The following is a 17,211-nucleotide window of genomic DNA, read 5'->3' on the forward strand; positions in this document are numbered from 1 at the left end:
TCAAAATAGGATTCAGAAGAAAATTACAGGCAATGTATTTAAGGTAACATATTTCAACGAGGGAGTGTACAGAAAAGAGGCCGGGAGTCTGATGAGGGGAGCACTCATCAGACGCTGTAATGCATGTTCACCAAACTCGTCAATGGGCATAAAAATGAACATATGTGTGGAAACAGCTTGATCTTCATAGACCTACAGAAACATCTAATCATTTGCAATCCTTATTTTGCTGCGCAAACCAGATAACAGGACTGGGCTATTGTTGCCAAATACGCAGGTATCACAGAACAAGTCCCTCCAATATTAACTATATTCACCATATTCAAGGTAACAGAATGACTGAAGAGTTTTGCTGAGATAAATGTCTCCTTTCTGTCCTTTCCCACACTAACACTCCTTTTCTGTTGACATTATGTATAAATGACTACATACATCATTACTTTACATCAATCCTTGGATTTATGTTCCTGAAGGCTTATGTTCTTGGAAACCCAAGCTGACAGCAAAGCTGTTGCTGCCGATACTGAGTGATAACGTGAAATAATGAGATCCACAGCCTCATGGTATTTAATGTACAGTACCAGTCAAAAGTTTGGACACACCTGATTAAGATAATGGGAGACATGCATTCAAAGACATTCTGATCTAAAAACTTATGCTTAAATGCTTGAAATTTGTTTCTTATACGAATATAAATAGTGACGTTGATGCCTATGTCTGAATTTTTGGCTACTATGAAGAATCTAAAACATAAGAATTGTTTTGATTTGTTTAACAATTTTTGGTCACTGCATAATTGCAATTGTGTTATTTCATAGTTTTGATGTGTTTACTATTATTCAAAAATGTGTAAAATAATAAAAATAAAGAATAGTTGTGTCCTAACTTTTGACTGCTACTGTTTAAAAACATACATTAAATAATGTTATATATAATAACAGCAATGTACCATAATGTGCCACCATCACTTGCCCTTTCCTTTATGTTTCTAAAGGCTTATTCTCCCTCGTCAAAACGTTGTTGGACTGATATAAGTTGCTGATACGTTCGACAGCTGCCAACGAGCATTCATTTGTGAAAACAACTGCAAACATACACCGACCGTCGTTGAATGAGCAGCCATATGGTCATGGATAGATAAAGGCAGCTCAGACGTTGTGACGTTTTCCACAGTAAAACGGGTCATTTCTTGGAATACGGTCTTAGTTCTATTTTCATTTTGAAATTTTCTCCCACATAACGTTCGTTACTTATCTCACAGTTTCGCGTATCACTGCATCGCTTATTTTGCGGGGAAACGCGTGAAGTGTCTAGCTAGCAAGATACCTGGCAAGTTGCTCGGTGATAGGTAAATTACATGCGATAGGCCTGCTATCACCGAGCAACTTGCCAGTTATCTTGCTAGCTAGGTAGTTAACTGGGGTGGGGGTGGGGGGGCACCAAATGATCAGCCTCTTACACGAACACCATATTGCTGGCTGGTGGATAGCATTGTTCATGTGGTTAAAGATGCAACAATGGGCCAGGGGTATTATGTCTGAGCGACAGACACAAGATTACCACACACAAACATATTTAAACAAATAACTTACTTCTCAGCCAGATGTCTTTAACAGCTTGTAGTCTAAACGTTAACAGTTTGTACAGTTGACGAGGCTCTTCTCCATAAGGCACAACGTAGACACGGGGTCAGCAAGCTGGTTACAGTTCCACATAGTTTAATTCTCAAGGACACAGCCACCTGCAGTCGGTGTCAAGCAGATATATTGTTGCTAAAATTGTAAATTGACAGAAGAATGTCACTGCTGCCCATGGCTGGTCGCAACGGCAGGACAGTGTCATTACGTCCTCGTTGACGCCATGGCCCCCTCACTTTTGAGCCGTCACTTCGCACTTTGTTTCAGGGGAAACACGTGATGCGTCATTTTAACTTCAGCAGCCTACACACTTGCTGAAGCAAACAGTTTTGTGACAGAAATGAGACCACAGTGGGTTGGAGGTTGTTGTATTGATATATTACAAAGGATATGTAAAATAATAAATGTTAGATATACTGTTATAGATATAAAGATAATACCGGTAGTTTACAATAAGTCATCAATCAGATTTAACCAGGATATTTTCTCTGTATTGTCATGTATGTCACAACATCATCATGTTGGCTTTCAACGCAAAGCTGCAAACAATGAAGATCAACAGAATTAATTTATTCCCAAAGAAAAAAATCACATACACAATACAGTATTTAAACGTCTGCTCCACAGGATCTAAAAATCTCTAAGAAAAAAGCAACACTTACAGGAGCTGGTCAAAAAAAAAAAAAAAAAAAGTAAAAATCATTACAGGAATGAGAACAATAAAATAATCTTTTTTTTTCTTTTAACATGCATACTGTGTCTCCTGTTAATATTATGGGGAAAATATACATTTGCCCCATTATTAAAAATATATATGTATTTATATATGGGAATTCATCCATGCTACCGCTTGAATATGATATCCCTATGAAAGATAAATATTCACTGATCAAACACAATTGCCTCCTCAATGAGTTGAAGTTATTAATACCAAAATATAGCCACCTCTGCATCAGTATCAAATCCACCATAGAAACAATTGCATATGCATGTCTAAATTGTCTCACTGGGCTTGGTGGTACTTCAGCAGTCCCATCAGCATTCACATCACACTGATTAAATTTTCACACTCTCTTCAAACAGCCAACCACGTACAGGGAAGTTTACAGTGGCTGAAACATTCAGAAAATCTAGATGCCACTGACAATGATGATTCATCATAACAGCCAGATTCCCTGTTCAAGACACAGGCATTATCATAACCCCTAATAACACTGTAAATGTCTCATGCAAACACTCGAAAATGTCTGAGCAATTCTTTTGGGACTCTCAGGCTATGGGCAATGACATCATGAGAACTTCAAATGCATTCAGGGATACAGATGACAGAATGAACATCTCTCACTTGCTCTGACAACTGGTACATCCAGTGATATATCCAAAATATATGTTGCATACAGATTATTGTACAATGTTCCTGAGGAATTGAGGAAGGAAAAAGAAAACAGACTGACCAACCCAACACAGTCACACACACACACAACATACAGTGTCAGTCTTCCTCAATGTGATCAAAAGTATAAATTAATGGACAGGAAATTATTCACCCTTCTTGGGAAACAGCCTAAAGCTCTGTGTTCTTAGCCAAGTTATTTTGTATGTACAGGAGAGGTCTGGATGTAGTAAGTGCAACTGCTGATGTGCAATGTCTGAAGCAACCACAAGGGGACATAAATTGGGCCAAAACGATGAGATAAGATCTTCACAACAAGACATTACGTGACAGGGAGAGTTATGTCAAAGTTCCATCCAGTCAGTAGCTACAAATCATTTGTCTTGCCTGGCACTGGAGATCTGGTGCTACTGTGCCAGTCCTACTTGCTCAACGGTCTCAAACCCAAACCAGCTTTAATGTGAAGATGTTACCACAATCGAACACATTTTAGCCACATTCCCATGGAGGGAGTCATAGAGATAGGAGCGCACAGCGTCCAGGCCGAAGTCTGAACACTTTTGTACACCTGCACAACTGAGAGTGGGACATTCAAAATACATATTCATGAGGTGTACTGTAGCACCAAATCCTTTATCTTTGTTTTGCTTTCAGTTGCATTATCTCCATTTCAATTCAGATCATTCTTTAAAAAATAAACATTGTATGCTCTCCACATTGCCCATCTATGTAAATGGAGATGATCAGCAACACTCTTTGTCCTCATTATTACTGTGATGTACCACAATTCAATTAATGACACTACATTGTTCATTATTTTGGGGCATAATAATGGTCTTTAGATGTGATTTTTCCAGTTATTCCTAAAAATGGCCAGTAAAAATCTACCAATGTTCCTGAATATACCTAAAAGACCCACAGTATAAAAGACTTCATTTTCATTGTGGAGACACCTTTCCTCACACCATGCATTTTTCAAGCATTAAGAGTTTCATTATGTATAAAAAAGGTTCTTCGTGACACTGAGTTCAAGTATAATGCATTGCTTTTGGATGGACCTGGGTAAACGTCTACCATATACATTAACAACTCTAAGCTATGACTACATTTTGATAAATATTAATAAATAATACATACATTTTCAAAATTAAAAAGATTTATTATAAGCAGTTAATTTGTTCTACTAGATCAGCCTACTATGCATACATGTTTGTATGTATCTAAAAGGGATTGCTTTAATTGGAACACTTATGAATTTACCCATAATGTCAGTGCATGTTCATTACTAAATTGTCATGATGACATTTCTATCTAATTAATAAAACAAAAAGCAGGTATCGCAAATTTTGTTCCATTGTTATTAGTTGACTGAAAGGGGCAGAGGTATGATGTGGTCATATGAGAGCAACCTTACAGTTCAAGCATCCCCTTCATCAACCTCAGTGGCGCCCCCTGGCAGCCTTCAGCTAGACCGCCTCTATTGCAGGAGCAGAATGCTGTCTGTGGGATAGGCAAAATGACAAGTGAGTAATGTCTATCTGAAGGGAGTTCCCTCCCAGAGCTGGAGGTGGATTGGGATCGTCTGTTATTGTCTTCTGTTTGGTTCTCCATCCCCCTGTTCGTTACCCCCTGACCTCCCCAGAGCTGCTCATTCTCCCCAAGTCTGAGACCCGAGAGAGGTTTGATCTGTGATGGAGGGAGGGGGAGGGAGGGAGAGGGGGAGGGGGCGTGTCGACACCGCTTCTTAGTCCACCTTCACGTAGCCATTGGCGGTGCCCAGGCCTCCCCCGCCCGCGTCCAGGGCGTTGCGCACGGCCCCCGGGTCGGCCTTCTCGTCGAAGCGCAGCCTCAGGGTGTTGCGGATGACCAGCTGCTCCATGATGAAGGAGGCGCAGAACCAGGGCAGGGCGTACTCGGCCGTGATCAGCCCCATGAAGTTGTACTGGAAGCCGGAGTAGTCCCAGGGGCAGGCGTTGAACTGCCGCAGGAGCAGGCCCGTGCCGAACTCCCACAGGTAGGTCCAGAGCGTGTAGATGACGCAGCGCAGCAGGGTGGGGCAGCGGCCGCGCAGCCGCAGGTACATGTGCTCCACAATCAGGATGCACGTCCCGTAGATGAAGAGCGCCCACACGCTCGTCACGCCCGGGAACTTCCAGTTGCGGTGGACCACGAACTCCCAGGCGGCCGTGAACATCACCTCGCAGAAGTAGCCGTGGATGGCGTACAGGTACCAGCGGGAGAGCGCCGTCAGCGGCTCCGGGGCTGCCGCCGTCGCCATGGTGACCTCCTCCTCAGCTCCTCAAAGGCCGCTGCGGGGAGAAGGGAGGGGAGGGAAAGTGAGAAGGTTGCAGTGAAGAGAGAGAGAGAGAGAGAGAGACTGCAGAAAGGAGCGGCAAGTTTCTGTGACTGATAGAGACCTGGAGGAAAAGGCTGCTTCCGATGTGATACAAACGAAGATGATTAAGCCGTGAAATCCAAAAATAGCTGCCTCATTCTGACCTGGCTGCCAAAGGCTGCCAAAGGAACAACGCTCCTCACTGACGACTGCAGCATGCTGAAATATTTGATTATTTTAGCCTCAGCTTTGTATACCAAAATGTTGAGTGTATATCTTTCATTAATGTATTTCATTAAATTATTTTGATCTATGTGCCTGTATTTAACTTACAAGCTTAAAGACAAAAGTAATGAAATTCTCTTAAAAATGTGCATTTTTAGAATTGCTGCCATAAGAGAATACAGCCAACAATTGCCAGTTCCAACTAATGTGGCTTGTACACCTGTTGTGACGTTTCAGAGTTATAATAAGTACATGTATATATAAAAGTTGTATATATAAAAACATAACCTAGTGAAACATCTTACTGAGACGTCACATTAAATATCACTTGACCCTGTGCTGCTTTTGGCCTATCAAAATACATATTCATTTACATTTACATTTTTTGGCATTTATCAGACGCTCTTACAAAGAGCATCAAAAAAGTGGCATAAAGAGTTCTACTAACAGAACACTACAGACTGTATTCCAATATGTGTCAGATTAGACCCAAACACATGTAAATGCAATGTAATATGCCTACAGAAGGACCACCCCACTCCAGACAGAAAGCTAATACATACCTCACAGTAAAACTACCACATATAAATTTACACATAGAGGGAACGAAAGATAGGGGGACTGAGGTACAGTGTAAAGAGATGCAACCTGTATGCACCACATAACCTACAGTAGCAATCAACAAGGACTGCATGTAAACCAAAAGATTCAATTAGAAATACAGCAAGGTCTGCAGACATACAGCTCCCAATTGTTTAATTTACTACTGCAACACAACAAATGCTGTATTGTAGATAAGATAAACTGAACACATTCATAATGCAGATATCTGGTTTTGTTTTTTACTGAGATGGCCAGGGATAGCTTACTAATACTATATTTCAATCTATCTTAGCTGATCAGTTCTGTTGCTTTAAAATAATTATAACACTGCACCATCATAGTTAGGACGATTGATTTTAGCTAGCTACAGCAAGCAAGAGAGATAACCAAGATGATTCTTGTCACAGAGTTGAACTGATTTGGTTCTTTAGCCTACACGCTAAAGCTAGTTACAAGCTTCCAATACCTAAAAGCAATTATGTATTTCATTCTCAGTTGGATAGACAATGTAACATGTGAAACTGCATGGATCAAAACACAAGACATCCACTCATTGTTATTATGAGCACATCTAGCTTTAAAATGACATAGTATTGGATGGTAAGTGTGGTACAACACTGTAGCCACTGCATCACAATTGGATTTGCAAATATTTCCATTTGACTGTTGGTGGATTATTTTACCTTAACCTACCAGAATTGCTCCAGAAATACAGGTCAAATACATGTACAAACCAGCTTTATGACATAGCTTGTTCATTCCAGATCTCTCAGCATTCCACACTGCTTTCAGGCATAGAAACGGTAGCACAATACACAAACATTCTTGTGAATGGCTGACCTTTTGATGTTTGGCACCTTTCCTCTACCTCTTCTCTCAAAGCACAAATATTTCAGTCATTCCCAACAGAAAACAGAAATGGTTTTCTTTTGACCAATATGGCCACACTATTTGCTGACAGCTACCAAACCAATAATAGTAGATGAAGTGGTCTGTGAAGGGCAGATATCAGAAATGCGGTGCTGTATCACTGCAGCTGCTGTAAATAACCTGATAGCTCTAGTTGAGTATTTTGTAGCTGGGGAAATCATAATAAATGTGTCCTTTATGCACAATAATAATAACATGTTATATGCTGCGTATCCTTTAAATGACTCCTTTGTTCTTTGCAAACGACCACTGAGGGGCGTGAAATTCACAATATGCTTTTCACAGCAATACATGCCCATCACATAAATTTATTCAATTTAAATTTTCAATATTATCAACATTGTTATCAATATTGGTGTTAAACATGCAAACACATCCTGACTTAAGGATCCTCACATACTTTGACTTTACGTATACAATTACAGTTTGTGAAGCATGGCCACTGCCTGCTGAGCCGTCCTCAGAGGGTCAGAGAAGGTGGTGATCCTGCTGTTCCACCTGAGAAAGGCGTCTCATTCTGCCACTGACAGCATGAGACACAGAATAACTCATTACCTATAATTAACCCGAACCGCACATGCTGGTAGTCACAGCCTTACCCATGATGACTTACAAACATATGCAAATCGGTCTGTGACTCATCTTAAAGACACGGCATTGTGCCATCTGGGGATTAGATCGGCAGTTACAGGTTCATGAGTGCAGTGTCCCAACCTGTTCTGCTACTGCCCTGTGATCTGCCCTTTTGACAACCCATTCCAAGGAGAATTTCAAAGAGGCAGGAACCTTTCATTCAGCACAGGCAACAGACTTAAAAACATTACATTTGCATTATTGTCATTTAGCAGACACCCTTATCCAGAGTGACTTACACAGGTTACAGTTTTTACATGTTATCCATTTATACAGCTGAATATTTGCTGGGGTAATTCTGGGTTAAGTACCTTGCCCAAGGGTACAGCAGCAATGCCCCAGTGGGGAATCAAACCAGCAATCTTTTGGTTACCAGCCCTGCTCCCTTCCATTGTGCTACCCTGCTGGCCGTAAAAATGTAATGAATAGCTTTATAATAGTACAATAAGCAAAATAAATAAATGTACAGCATTTCATACAGTTTGAACACAATAATGCCTATCAATAGCAGGAGCACAAATATAAGCAGAGGGGTTAACATATCAAGGGTAGTTTGAGGAACAATGGGAAACAAGACGGATTTAACCTACACCGACAGGCACAGAGCCAGACTGAGGAGGATTAGTACATTTCTCCAGAACAAGGATTTTCGCACACATAACTGGACTGGCCTACCAGGCACCGTGACCTGTTTTGCCCTACTGTGGCATCTGTGAGAGGATAGGGGGTGTCTAGCTGAGGACAGGAGTGCAAATTTTCTTAGAGATAGAATAAAGCCCACCGACTATGCTGCAGTCTTAGTGTCCCGTTGGTTGCCTTGGGTCTAACAGGGCAGGGGCGGAAGGGGCGACCTTCTGCCAAGCCAGCACCTGCCCTGAGGAACGGGGGGGCACCTAGGGGAAGAAATTCAACAGGAAACATGAAAGCAGGACTGATTCCCTTTCATTCAAGTCCCTCCCTGCCCCCATTTAGGCTGTTATTTATTGCAATTTGAACTGTGGGTTATGCATGGGTTTAATGAGTACTTTGGATGAAAACACACACAAAATACATAACAAGGAATGAAATAAGCCTGTATATTTAGAATGGCAGAAATCAGATCATGAGGTCATCATACAACATTACTCATTAACATGGAAGATAAGGCAAACATACTGATTCCTCTGGAAGAAGTAGGCAAGTTTTTTGTAATTTGGGGCGACATTCTTATCTTTGATGTTAGAACACCCTGTGCTTTACCAGGTTTTTGAGCCAGGAAATTAAGGTTTCAAACTTCAAAGCTCCTTTCATTATACTTAAATGTATATAAGAAGGACCGTGGTTACATTGATCTACCTCTACTATGAAATTAACACGGAAAATTGACCATTGCATTTTCTCTGAACAGGATTTTAAAACCATGTCCACCTTGTTCCTCTTCTGCTATACACACTGAACAAATACAGTGAACAAAGACAAAGAGCAACTTAAGGACAAAACATAAACAGGAAGCAAAATGGTCTATCCGTGGACACAGGGCACAAGAAGTCAGGAGACACACAGAAATGCATGCTCTGTCTGCAGCCACATATTTTCAGGCTGAAACACACTGCTCAGAATTATAAATGTAATTTAGAGATACATCTCTGTGACCAACCTTTATTTTCAATTTGGGCAGTCTAAGCATGGAGCAACAAGGATTACCACATACAATTCTATCTTTAAAATGCACACTCTGCAGACCTATAATTAGGAGTTTCACGGGACTTAGTGTGCAACAAGGCAGAGTCTAACCACACTGCCATAGTAGCTTGTAATTATGACCTTTGCTTTAAAGACGAAGCATGAAGAAGCAGGAAGCAGTACCTGTGGCACAGTCAGTCAGAGGAGCATTTGTTGTTGTAGTTGTTGAAATCGTGCCACTCATATCAGCCCCCCCACCCCCACCCCCAGCCAGGCCTGGTATCGATCCCCAAGCCTATGCTATGCCATTACAATCCCCCCTCTATTGACGTTCCACCAGTGCTGCTGAACTGCACGGCATGATGGGACCTCTCTCACTGACACAGTCAAACAGGGCTGAGGGATGATCCCTGCTGTCGAGCACCTTAAGTGAACCCAGGTGACAATCACCAGGGCTGTGCGCTACAAGTACACAGCTCAGACCATGGCTCATGACTTTGCTGTACTGTGCATGGATTCAAGGCAAAATGGTGAAAAAACATTTAACTTCCCACTATTTTGCACAACTTTGGTAAATTTGTCTGAGGCTGAAGCTAAAAACTCCTGACATTCAGGAATTGAACAGATTCCAAATATCGAAGCCCAACCTCCTGATAAAGACGGATCACCTCAATCGCCTGTAATTGAGACTAAATTTCTATTTAATGAAATCAAAGACTGCATTTCTATTGTATTTAAAAACAAACAAAGGCACACCACTCGCAGAGGGCAGAATGACCGATGTCTCTCACTCACACAGTCTGGGATCATATTTACACCACCAATGACAGAGAAAGCCAATACAGTCATCTGTTTTCAACAGGATCACTCATCGTTTCACTGTTCACAAAGGGGGGCCGAGAGGAGAACAGATGTCACTTTATCCTCCATTCGGCTGACCACCTAGGGCGAAGAGGACAGATTCAACAAAACAGTTCAGGCTTTTCATGAGCGCATGCGGTGAAGACCCATTCAAAAACAAAGGAACCTGAACTCACAGCCAGAGACCTGTTGTTTCCAGTATTCTTACACAGCTCCTAATCCCAAACAAACTCCAATCCTACTTTTTGGGTGAAGTCTCTTCTTTTCCTTCTCTTTCCCTTCTCTTTTCCTTCCCCATTCCTCCGGCTTTCCTCAAGTTACTTCCTCACTCAGAACCTTGGGCCCCTTTCAACCAATGAAACCAATAACTGCAGAAGCACTGACTCCCATGTAATGACCTTTATTACCGCTTTCCAGACACGCATTATTGTTTGTGATCTTTTTTCCGATTTAACGCTTTGAAACTACACTGATATGAGAGCTGGATGCCTGGGTCCGTGCCACACGCTTGCTGAACGCTGCACGCCAAAAGCCTCCAGATCAATAACAAGACAGCTCAATTACCTTCCTCCCCGAAAGTACCTCGGAACGGTCACGCAACGACCCTCATCCATCTTCCACCTTCAGTCACAATCACCGGTAAACCACAACGCAGCCCTGCAGCGAGTGATACCGGGGTATACATATACCGCCTGCACCGTTCATTGTGAGGCAGATTGGAGCTCTGACGGTTTAAATCGAATCAGATGCTCAAGATGACCTTTCAGGGTCACGTTCAGTCAAAAACACTGAGTCAAAACATCAACAGCTTGCTTTTCATGCAACAGCTTTCCACAGATAGTATCAGAGGCCTTACAGTATGCGGACAGCTTGAATGAGGAAAATTACACTGAGCGGCCAGAGTGGAAAAAAGGTAACCTCTGTGCTCCACATTTATCCTGGAAAGCACTTTCTCCATCTCTTAAGCCTCAATTACAGATTTGCTTTACATTTCCACTTGCTAGATTTATCCAACTGCAGTTTGCAAATTCATGTGATTATGCGACGGTGACACCCCCACAGTCTCAATCCCCCACAGCGGGGGAGATGCACACGTGATGCCGGCTGTGGGGAGGGTCACAGGGTTTATGCTGAGATCAATAGGAAGGGATTCAAAGGCCAGGTCATCAGTTAAGGATTTATTTACCTCTCCTCTCAACCAACCCCCCATGCTGGGATTCCTGATTCCTTTCCCAGAACACCCACAGCACACTTTCATACACAAATGCAAACTTCCTTCTCCTCCAGCCTCTCTTGCTTTGTGCTTTGTTCTCTTCAACTTTCACCCCATTTGTTTTGAGGCAGGAGGATACAACTCAGTTTTAACTCTCATTGTTAAGAGAGGGCGAACAAACCAGTCTGTTTCTTGCGCCGTAAAAGAACACAGTTAGCTATTCTTTGCAAAATCTGCACACTGTCTGATATAACACTCAGTTAAAAAAAACTTATATCATGCGGTAACTTTGGCAAACTTTGCATTTTTGTTTCAGCCAGTCCAAGCTTCCTTTAAGGCAGTGTAACTTTTCATCAACACAAGCACAATCTTGTGGTCTTGGTGTAATTAGAGGGTGAGAACCCCATCGTGGACATGTGGAACCGTAGAGAAATGATTCAAGTGCTTTTGATTACGTTCCAGCCATCTGGTCATGTGTGTGTTAGCTATCAATGGAAACCTTGTAATGAAATAAACCTAGCTTCAGACATTGTTCTACCAGTCCTATGGCCTTGCATTTCTGCACAGCCTTTGCCCTGAGATAAGCACTTGTCTGACCACCTCACTGTGTAGGTCACACCGACAGGATTAGGAATCTTGGCGACTCAAAGAACCATGAGAACAGAAGAGAGATTGTCCATGGTTGTAACAAGGAGGACAATGAATTACACACTCTCTGTGGTCTCAGGTACAGCTAGAAAGACACACACACACAGACATAAACACACACAAACAAACACACACACACACACATAGCAAGAACTGCCACATTGCTTGATCAGCTTTACTCTTTACTGTCAGCTGCACAAGAGACATCAGAAGCACAGCACTCTGAGTAACTTCATATTATATCTAAAGAAGGCTCTTGAGTGTGAACTGATGATGATTGTCAGCCTGGTCTTGTGTCTGTACAGTGTAATAGCCTACATTTTCCCTTTGCTAAACTGTAATGCCGGTGACCTGGGACAGTACACCAATATGCTTTTGTGGGTTGGAGTTCCACATCAATGGCTTCATTTGCAAATTACTTTATGACAGCCAACCCTGATCTTTCACTCCAGAGAGACTTGATCTTGGCTTAGCAGTGACATATTACTGCAGTGGCTTAATTGACTTGGCACATACACAATGAAAAGATGGATGTGTAACATTAATCAATACAATGCAAACCCAATGTGATTTGATGCAGTGCATGCAAACATTTGAATTTTGTGCCAGTTTGAAAAAAAGTGTGCTGTGCCTTGGCTGCCATAAGGGTTGTGTTGGAGGTTTGGAGGAAGTGTAACTACTCCATTTGAGTGCCCTTCAGTGCTGCTGCAGTCTAAGTCATACGATTATTTGTAAAGACTTAAACAGTTATGAAAATAAAGCAAAAAGTGTGTAACTTCTGAAAAATCAACCAACCAAGCAAAAAGACATGAAGAGAAGGTCCCAAGTGCTTAATAGTTTTCCCAGCTATCTCTGGCCTGGAAGGTGGAACTGAGTTCCATTGCGTTGTCCCCCAAATATAATCACTGCCAAAATTAATCCCAATAGTATTAAGGCTCTTTCATCTGTACGCACCACCCCCCCCCCCCCCCCCCCCCCAAAAAAAAAAAAAAAAAAACACACACACACACACAAAGTAGCCCTGCCGCCTTCAGTCGAAGCTGTGAGGATAGTCTGCGCAGGCCCGTATGAGGAGGAAGAAGACCGCAGCATCACTGCGCCGGCTGCATGTTGCTCCATCACCCGCAAGCGCCGGGCAGTGCAGTGCGTCAGGCGTAGGCTATCATAAAATCGCGACTGCTCAGTATAAATTACTGCAAGAATTTCGGTCAAAATGCCTTTAAACATTGCTGATGTATCACACATACACACATGTATTTGCGAACTGCGCGTCACAAAATAATTCGCCAAATTTAAAGCTGTATACCGCAAGACTTACTAGCTGTACGTTTATAGACCCATCATGAGCATTTATGTTTCTTAGTTATTTTCTGACAAATAAGCGTATTGGAGGCTGTAGTAGCCATTGTCTCGACTGATAAACACACGGCATCTGTGTGTGTAAATGAGTGCAATCTGATTTTTTGACAGTATTTTTAAAAAGCCCTTTTTGGGGAAAATCTCTTTCCTGTATGTTATATTCGTTGCACGGTATATGGTATAAAAAATAATTTACATCCTTTGCTTTGCGCTGTGAAGTGGGACAGTTCTGTTAGGATCCGAGAGACAATATCGGACACATAATGTTAGCCGACAACCCGCCACCGCGGCTGGCTCGAATTCTTTTGGCTAAACGTACCCCGTTTTGATACCATGAACGTACTACAAGCGATATTCATTTGATTTGCCACAGAGTAGACGACAGTATATTCAATCCGCATTCGCAAACATACGAGCACCAAAACATACAGCACCCCCTCCGACTTATGGTATTCCTGACACCTCGTTACAAGCTAGCCCGTATTATGCATGCATAATTCTGGCCAAACGACGTGGCAGAATTAAACTCCCCCGAACACAAAAAGGTTATGCATCTCACCGCGTGATTTTTATCTCCAGATGTGGATTCTTGATGGTGGAATAGTTAAACTTAGTTTAAGGTGCAGCTCCCCGCCGCCACAGTCTCTTTCCCCCGGCGATCCCCCTCTCTTTCTTCCTCGCCCTCTCTGAATGAGAATTGACACATTTTACTTCACTGCAGCAGCGGCACATGCTCAAAGACAGGCATTGGCTACCAACGCGCAGTGCTCGCTACTGATTAACTGTTTCAGGGTTACGCTGATTGATTCGTAATACTATATTTCCCACCGCTCTCTGAAATTTTTCTGTATTTTCTCTCACTTCATGTGGTATAATCATATTGCAATGTATAACACCACATCGATAAATTCAAGGGCATGAGTTTATGAACAAGCTGCGAACTGTTAGAAAACATCCCCTTTCCTCCATATCGCTTTAGGTGTTACGTATACAGGAAGAGAAATGTATGCCGGCGTCCTCTGTAAAATCCCCTTGTGATTTGTCTTGTGTAATTAATTCACAGGATAACTTTGAGTGAAAATCTTGCCCGTAGAAGTATTACTGCAGTAAAAAAAAAAGACAACGATGCATTTTTTCGAACTGTTTTGTTTGATGCACGCACATGTAATTTTTAAATGTAAACTGTCTTTAACCTAGCATAAACATGTAAGTGGATTTGTCTTTTCACTGCGCTGTGAATCCAAATATGTTGTGGGTATATTATAAAATAAACAGTATCGAAAATGCCAAAGGCAAGGTTCCCAGATGAATTAACAGGTTTAAAGCCAAAGTGGCGTCCTAAGAGACGAATTCAGAGTTAAATCTAAAGCGGCGTCACAAAAAATGAATTCATAGATTTAAAACTCAAGCGGTATAATAAAGCGTGACCTCAAATATTTGAAGCCTAAGTGACGTCATTAATAAGCGAAAGACGTCAAAAAATAATGTGACACGTTGCCAAAATAAAAGCTAAAACTCGTCTCTCCATTCTCGCAACTTCCGTGGAAGACAGCATGGTGTTGAAAAAAATAGACTAAAAAAATAGTCCACCTTCTAAATGGGTTTTGTAAACCAATGTCTGAGTGTCTAACAGATTTTGTAATCCCAGTTTCCAGACTGTAATTATACAACTAGAAGGAAGGATTATCTTGAATTAAAAGGGCCAAAAATGTCAATTGTCTTTCTAATGGCATAAATCACTGAAAATTCTGTCTAGCTAGTGTGGATGGTTGCCTAGCAGTAAGCACAGTTACCTGGACAGAAAGAAACTACTGTGGTATCCCAGCCTCAGGGACAGAGAAGTTTGTTTGCTAATGATAAGAGTGAGCCTTGATTGTTTTAAGTAAAAAGGATAAAAATCAATATCCACCAATCAAAAAACAAAAAACAAAGTATCTGTGCAGTTGAACCTACTCTAACCCTCTATTGAGTTGGGCAAATGATTAGCTAAATCTCCAGAGCCCCTTGTCTTGCAGGCAGTTTGACTTCAAGAATTCATTTGGGCTTCCACTTAGCCTTTCCTGTCCTGGAGACCTGTGGTCTTCTGTCTCTGGTCTACAGATTCCTCAGCAATTGAGATCATCATTACATTACATTATTGTAATTCAGCAGACTCTCTTATCTAGAATGACTTACATGCGTGTAGGTTACATTTTTTTATCCATTTATACAGCTGGATATTTACTGAGGCAAATGAAGGTTTAGTACATTGCTCAAGGGTACAGCAGTGGGGAACTGAACCAGCAACCCTTCAGTTACAACCCCTTCTCTTTACCACTAAACCACAATGCTACCCACAACCATTGAATCTTCCAAAATGTAGTTAAAAGGACAACTTGCAAGCAGTAGCATAAGGCAGTTCTTCTGTCATAAACTGAGAATAGTAATAATAGACACCTTCAGTTTGTTAAAAACTACTGGTGGTTGACCACTGCCTATAGTCACCGCAGTGTGCCCCACATATAGCTCAGTCACCCACCATTGATGGCTGTTGCTCCCAGTTCAATGTGTTGAACCAGAATCAGCCATCACTGAGAGTATTCATCAAAGGTTGTTGGCAGACCCTGACTGACTACACTATTGAACCACCTTGACCAGCTCACAGGTGTGTGAAACCACAGCTTTCGACAAACTGATCATTTATTCAACTATTATTCTGGAGCAACGGAAGCTGGAAATGCCCAATTTTCCCATTTATAAAACCCTACACTTAATTCACTGGCATTTCTGTATCTGTGTGAATAAAGACAGTTTTTCTCACCATCAGCAGGAGAGCAGCATCATTCCTCCAGGTATGAATATTTTAACAGCCTTCTGGGGGTTGGGGGAGAGATATATCAGGTGATGGGGGTGGAGTGTTTGAATGTTGCTCATGGTTAATTAACAGTGAGAAAGGCCACCTTTTCCTCCAAAGGCACACAATGAAAGGCAATACTGGCCTCTATGAAATAAACCTTGCCTGCAACACTTAAAATGGACATGGATACCAACAGCAGTGACCAAAAAACCCTGTCTTGTCAGGGAATGCATCATTTATAATGTATTTCCCAGGAAGAATAAGCCATAAATGTTAAGATTACCACCAGCATCACTGTAGTAGAGCATCCAGATCAACATGTGGTTTTTGCCATTTCAGAAAATTTCTACCCTATTATAGTCTATGACCATCTCCACACTGCTCCTGCTGTCTCCATGCTATGAGAACATCCAGATTCCTCCAATTTCTGTCACATCACTTAGTAACTTTGGCCCAAGACTCACTCCTGTCTTGACCTGGAATGACCCAGCTTACTCCTTGACCTTGCTTTGAGCCAACATGTGACCAAACTTTCTCTGAATAAAAGCACCAGAAAAAACAGCCCCAGAGTGCTCTGTCATACCAAACACTACCAGCTACCAGATACCATTCCAGCACTATGTAGACACATAAGAAAATCACTGTAAACCTGAAGGGTGGTACTTGGAAACAGGTGGCACTGATACATTATGTCTATATAAGAAGAGCGCTGAAAAGAACTGGCCAAGTGCTCATGTACAAAACAATGTGTACAACTCTGTACCTTCATCAGTTCTGGGTGGTCACTAACCCTTCCCAAAATCAAGTGTTGTGAATCTGGCATAGCCATACAATGTGGAAAAAATATGACTATCCCTGTCAGAGTCACAGGCAAAC

At 41.8% G+C, this 17,211-nt stretch overlaps 1 protein-coding gene across 2 annotated transcripts; it reads right to left on the bottom strand.

Moving 5' to 3' along the window:
* Window positions 1-4,264: 4,264 nt before the first annotated feature.
* Window positions 4,265-14,232, bottom strand: tmem229b (transmembrane protein 229B). 2 transcript variants are annotated; one of them, XM_036542861.1, is made up of 3 exons: window positions 14,059-14,232; window positions 8,538-8,649; window positions 4,265-5,339 (listed from the first exon to the last, which is right to left on the bottom strand). In XM_036542861.1, the coding sequence occupies exon 3, from the start codon at window positions 5,306-5,308 to the stop codon at window positions 4,775-4,777; it is 534 nt and encodes a 177-aa protein (XP_036398754.1). In that variant the 5' UTR covers window positions 5,309-5,339; window positions 8,538-8,649; window positions 14,059-14,232; the 3' UTR covers window positions 4,265-4,774. The 2 variants fall into 2 exon arrangements, with proteins under 2 accessions (XP_036398754.1, XP_036398755.1); XM_036542862.1 differs by lacking the exon at window positions 8,538-8,649.
* Between the last annotated feature and the right edge of the window lie 2,979 nt (window positions 14,233-17,211).

Source organism: Megalops cyprinoides, chromosome 12 (genome assembly GCF_013368585.1).
Source record: "Megalops cyprinoides isolate fMegCyp1 chromosome 12, fMegCyp1.pri, whole genome shotgun sequence".
Classification (NCBI taxonomy): domain Eukaryota; kingdom Metazoa; phylum Chordata; class Actinopteri; order Elopiformes; family Megalopidae; genus Megalops; species Megalops cyprinoides.

Coding starts and splice junctions, on each gene's coding strand:
- tmem229b (XM_036542862.1), bottom strand. CDS start 5,308: ATGGCGACGGCGGCAGCCCCGGAGCCGCTGACGGCGCTCTCCCGCTGG.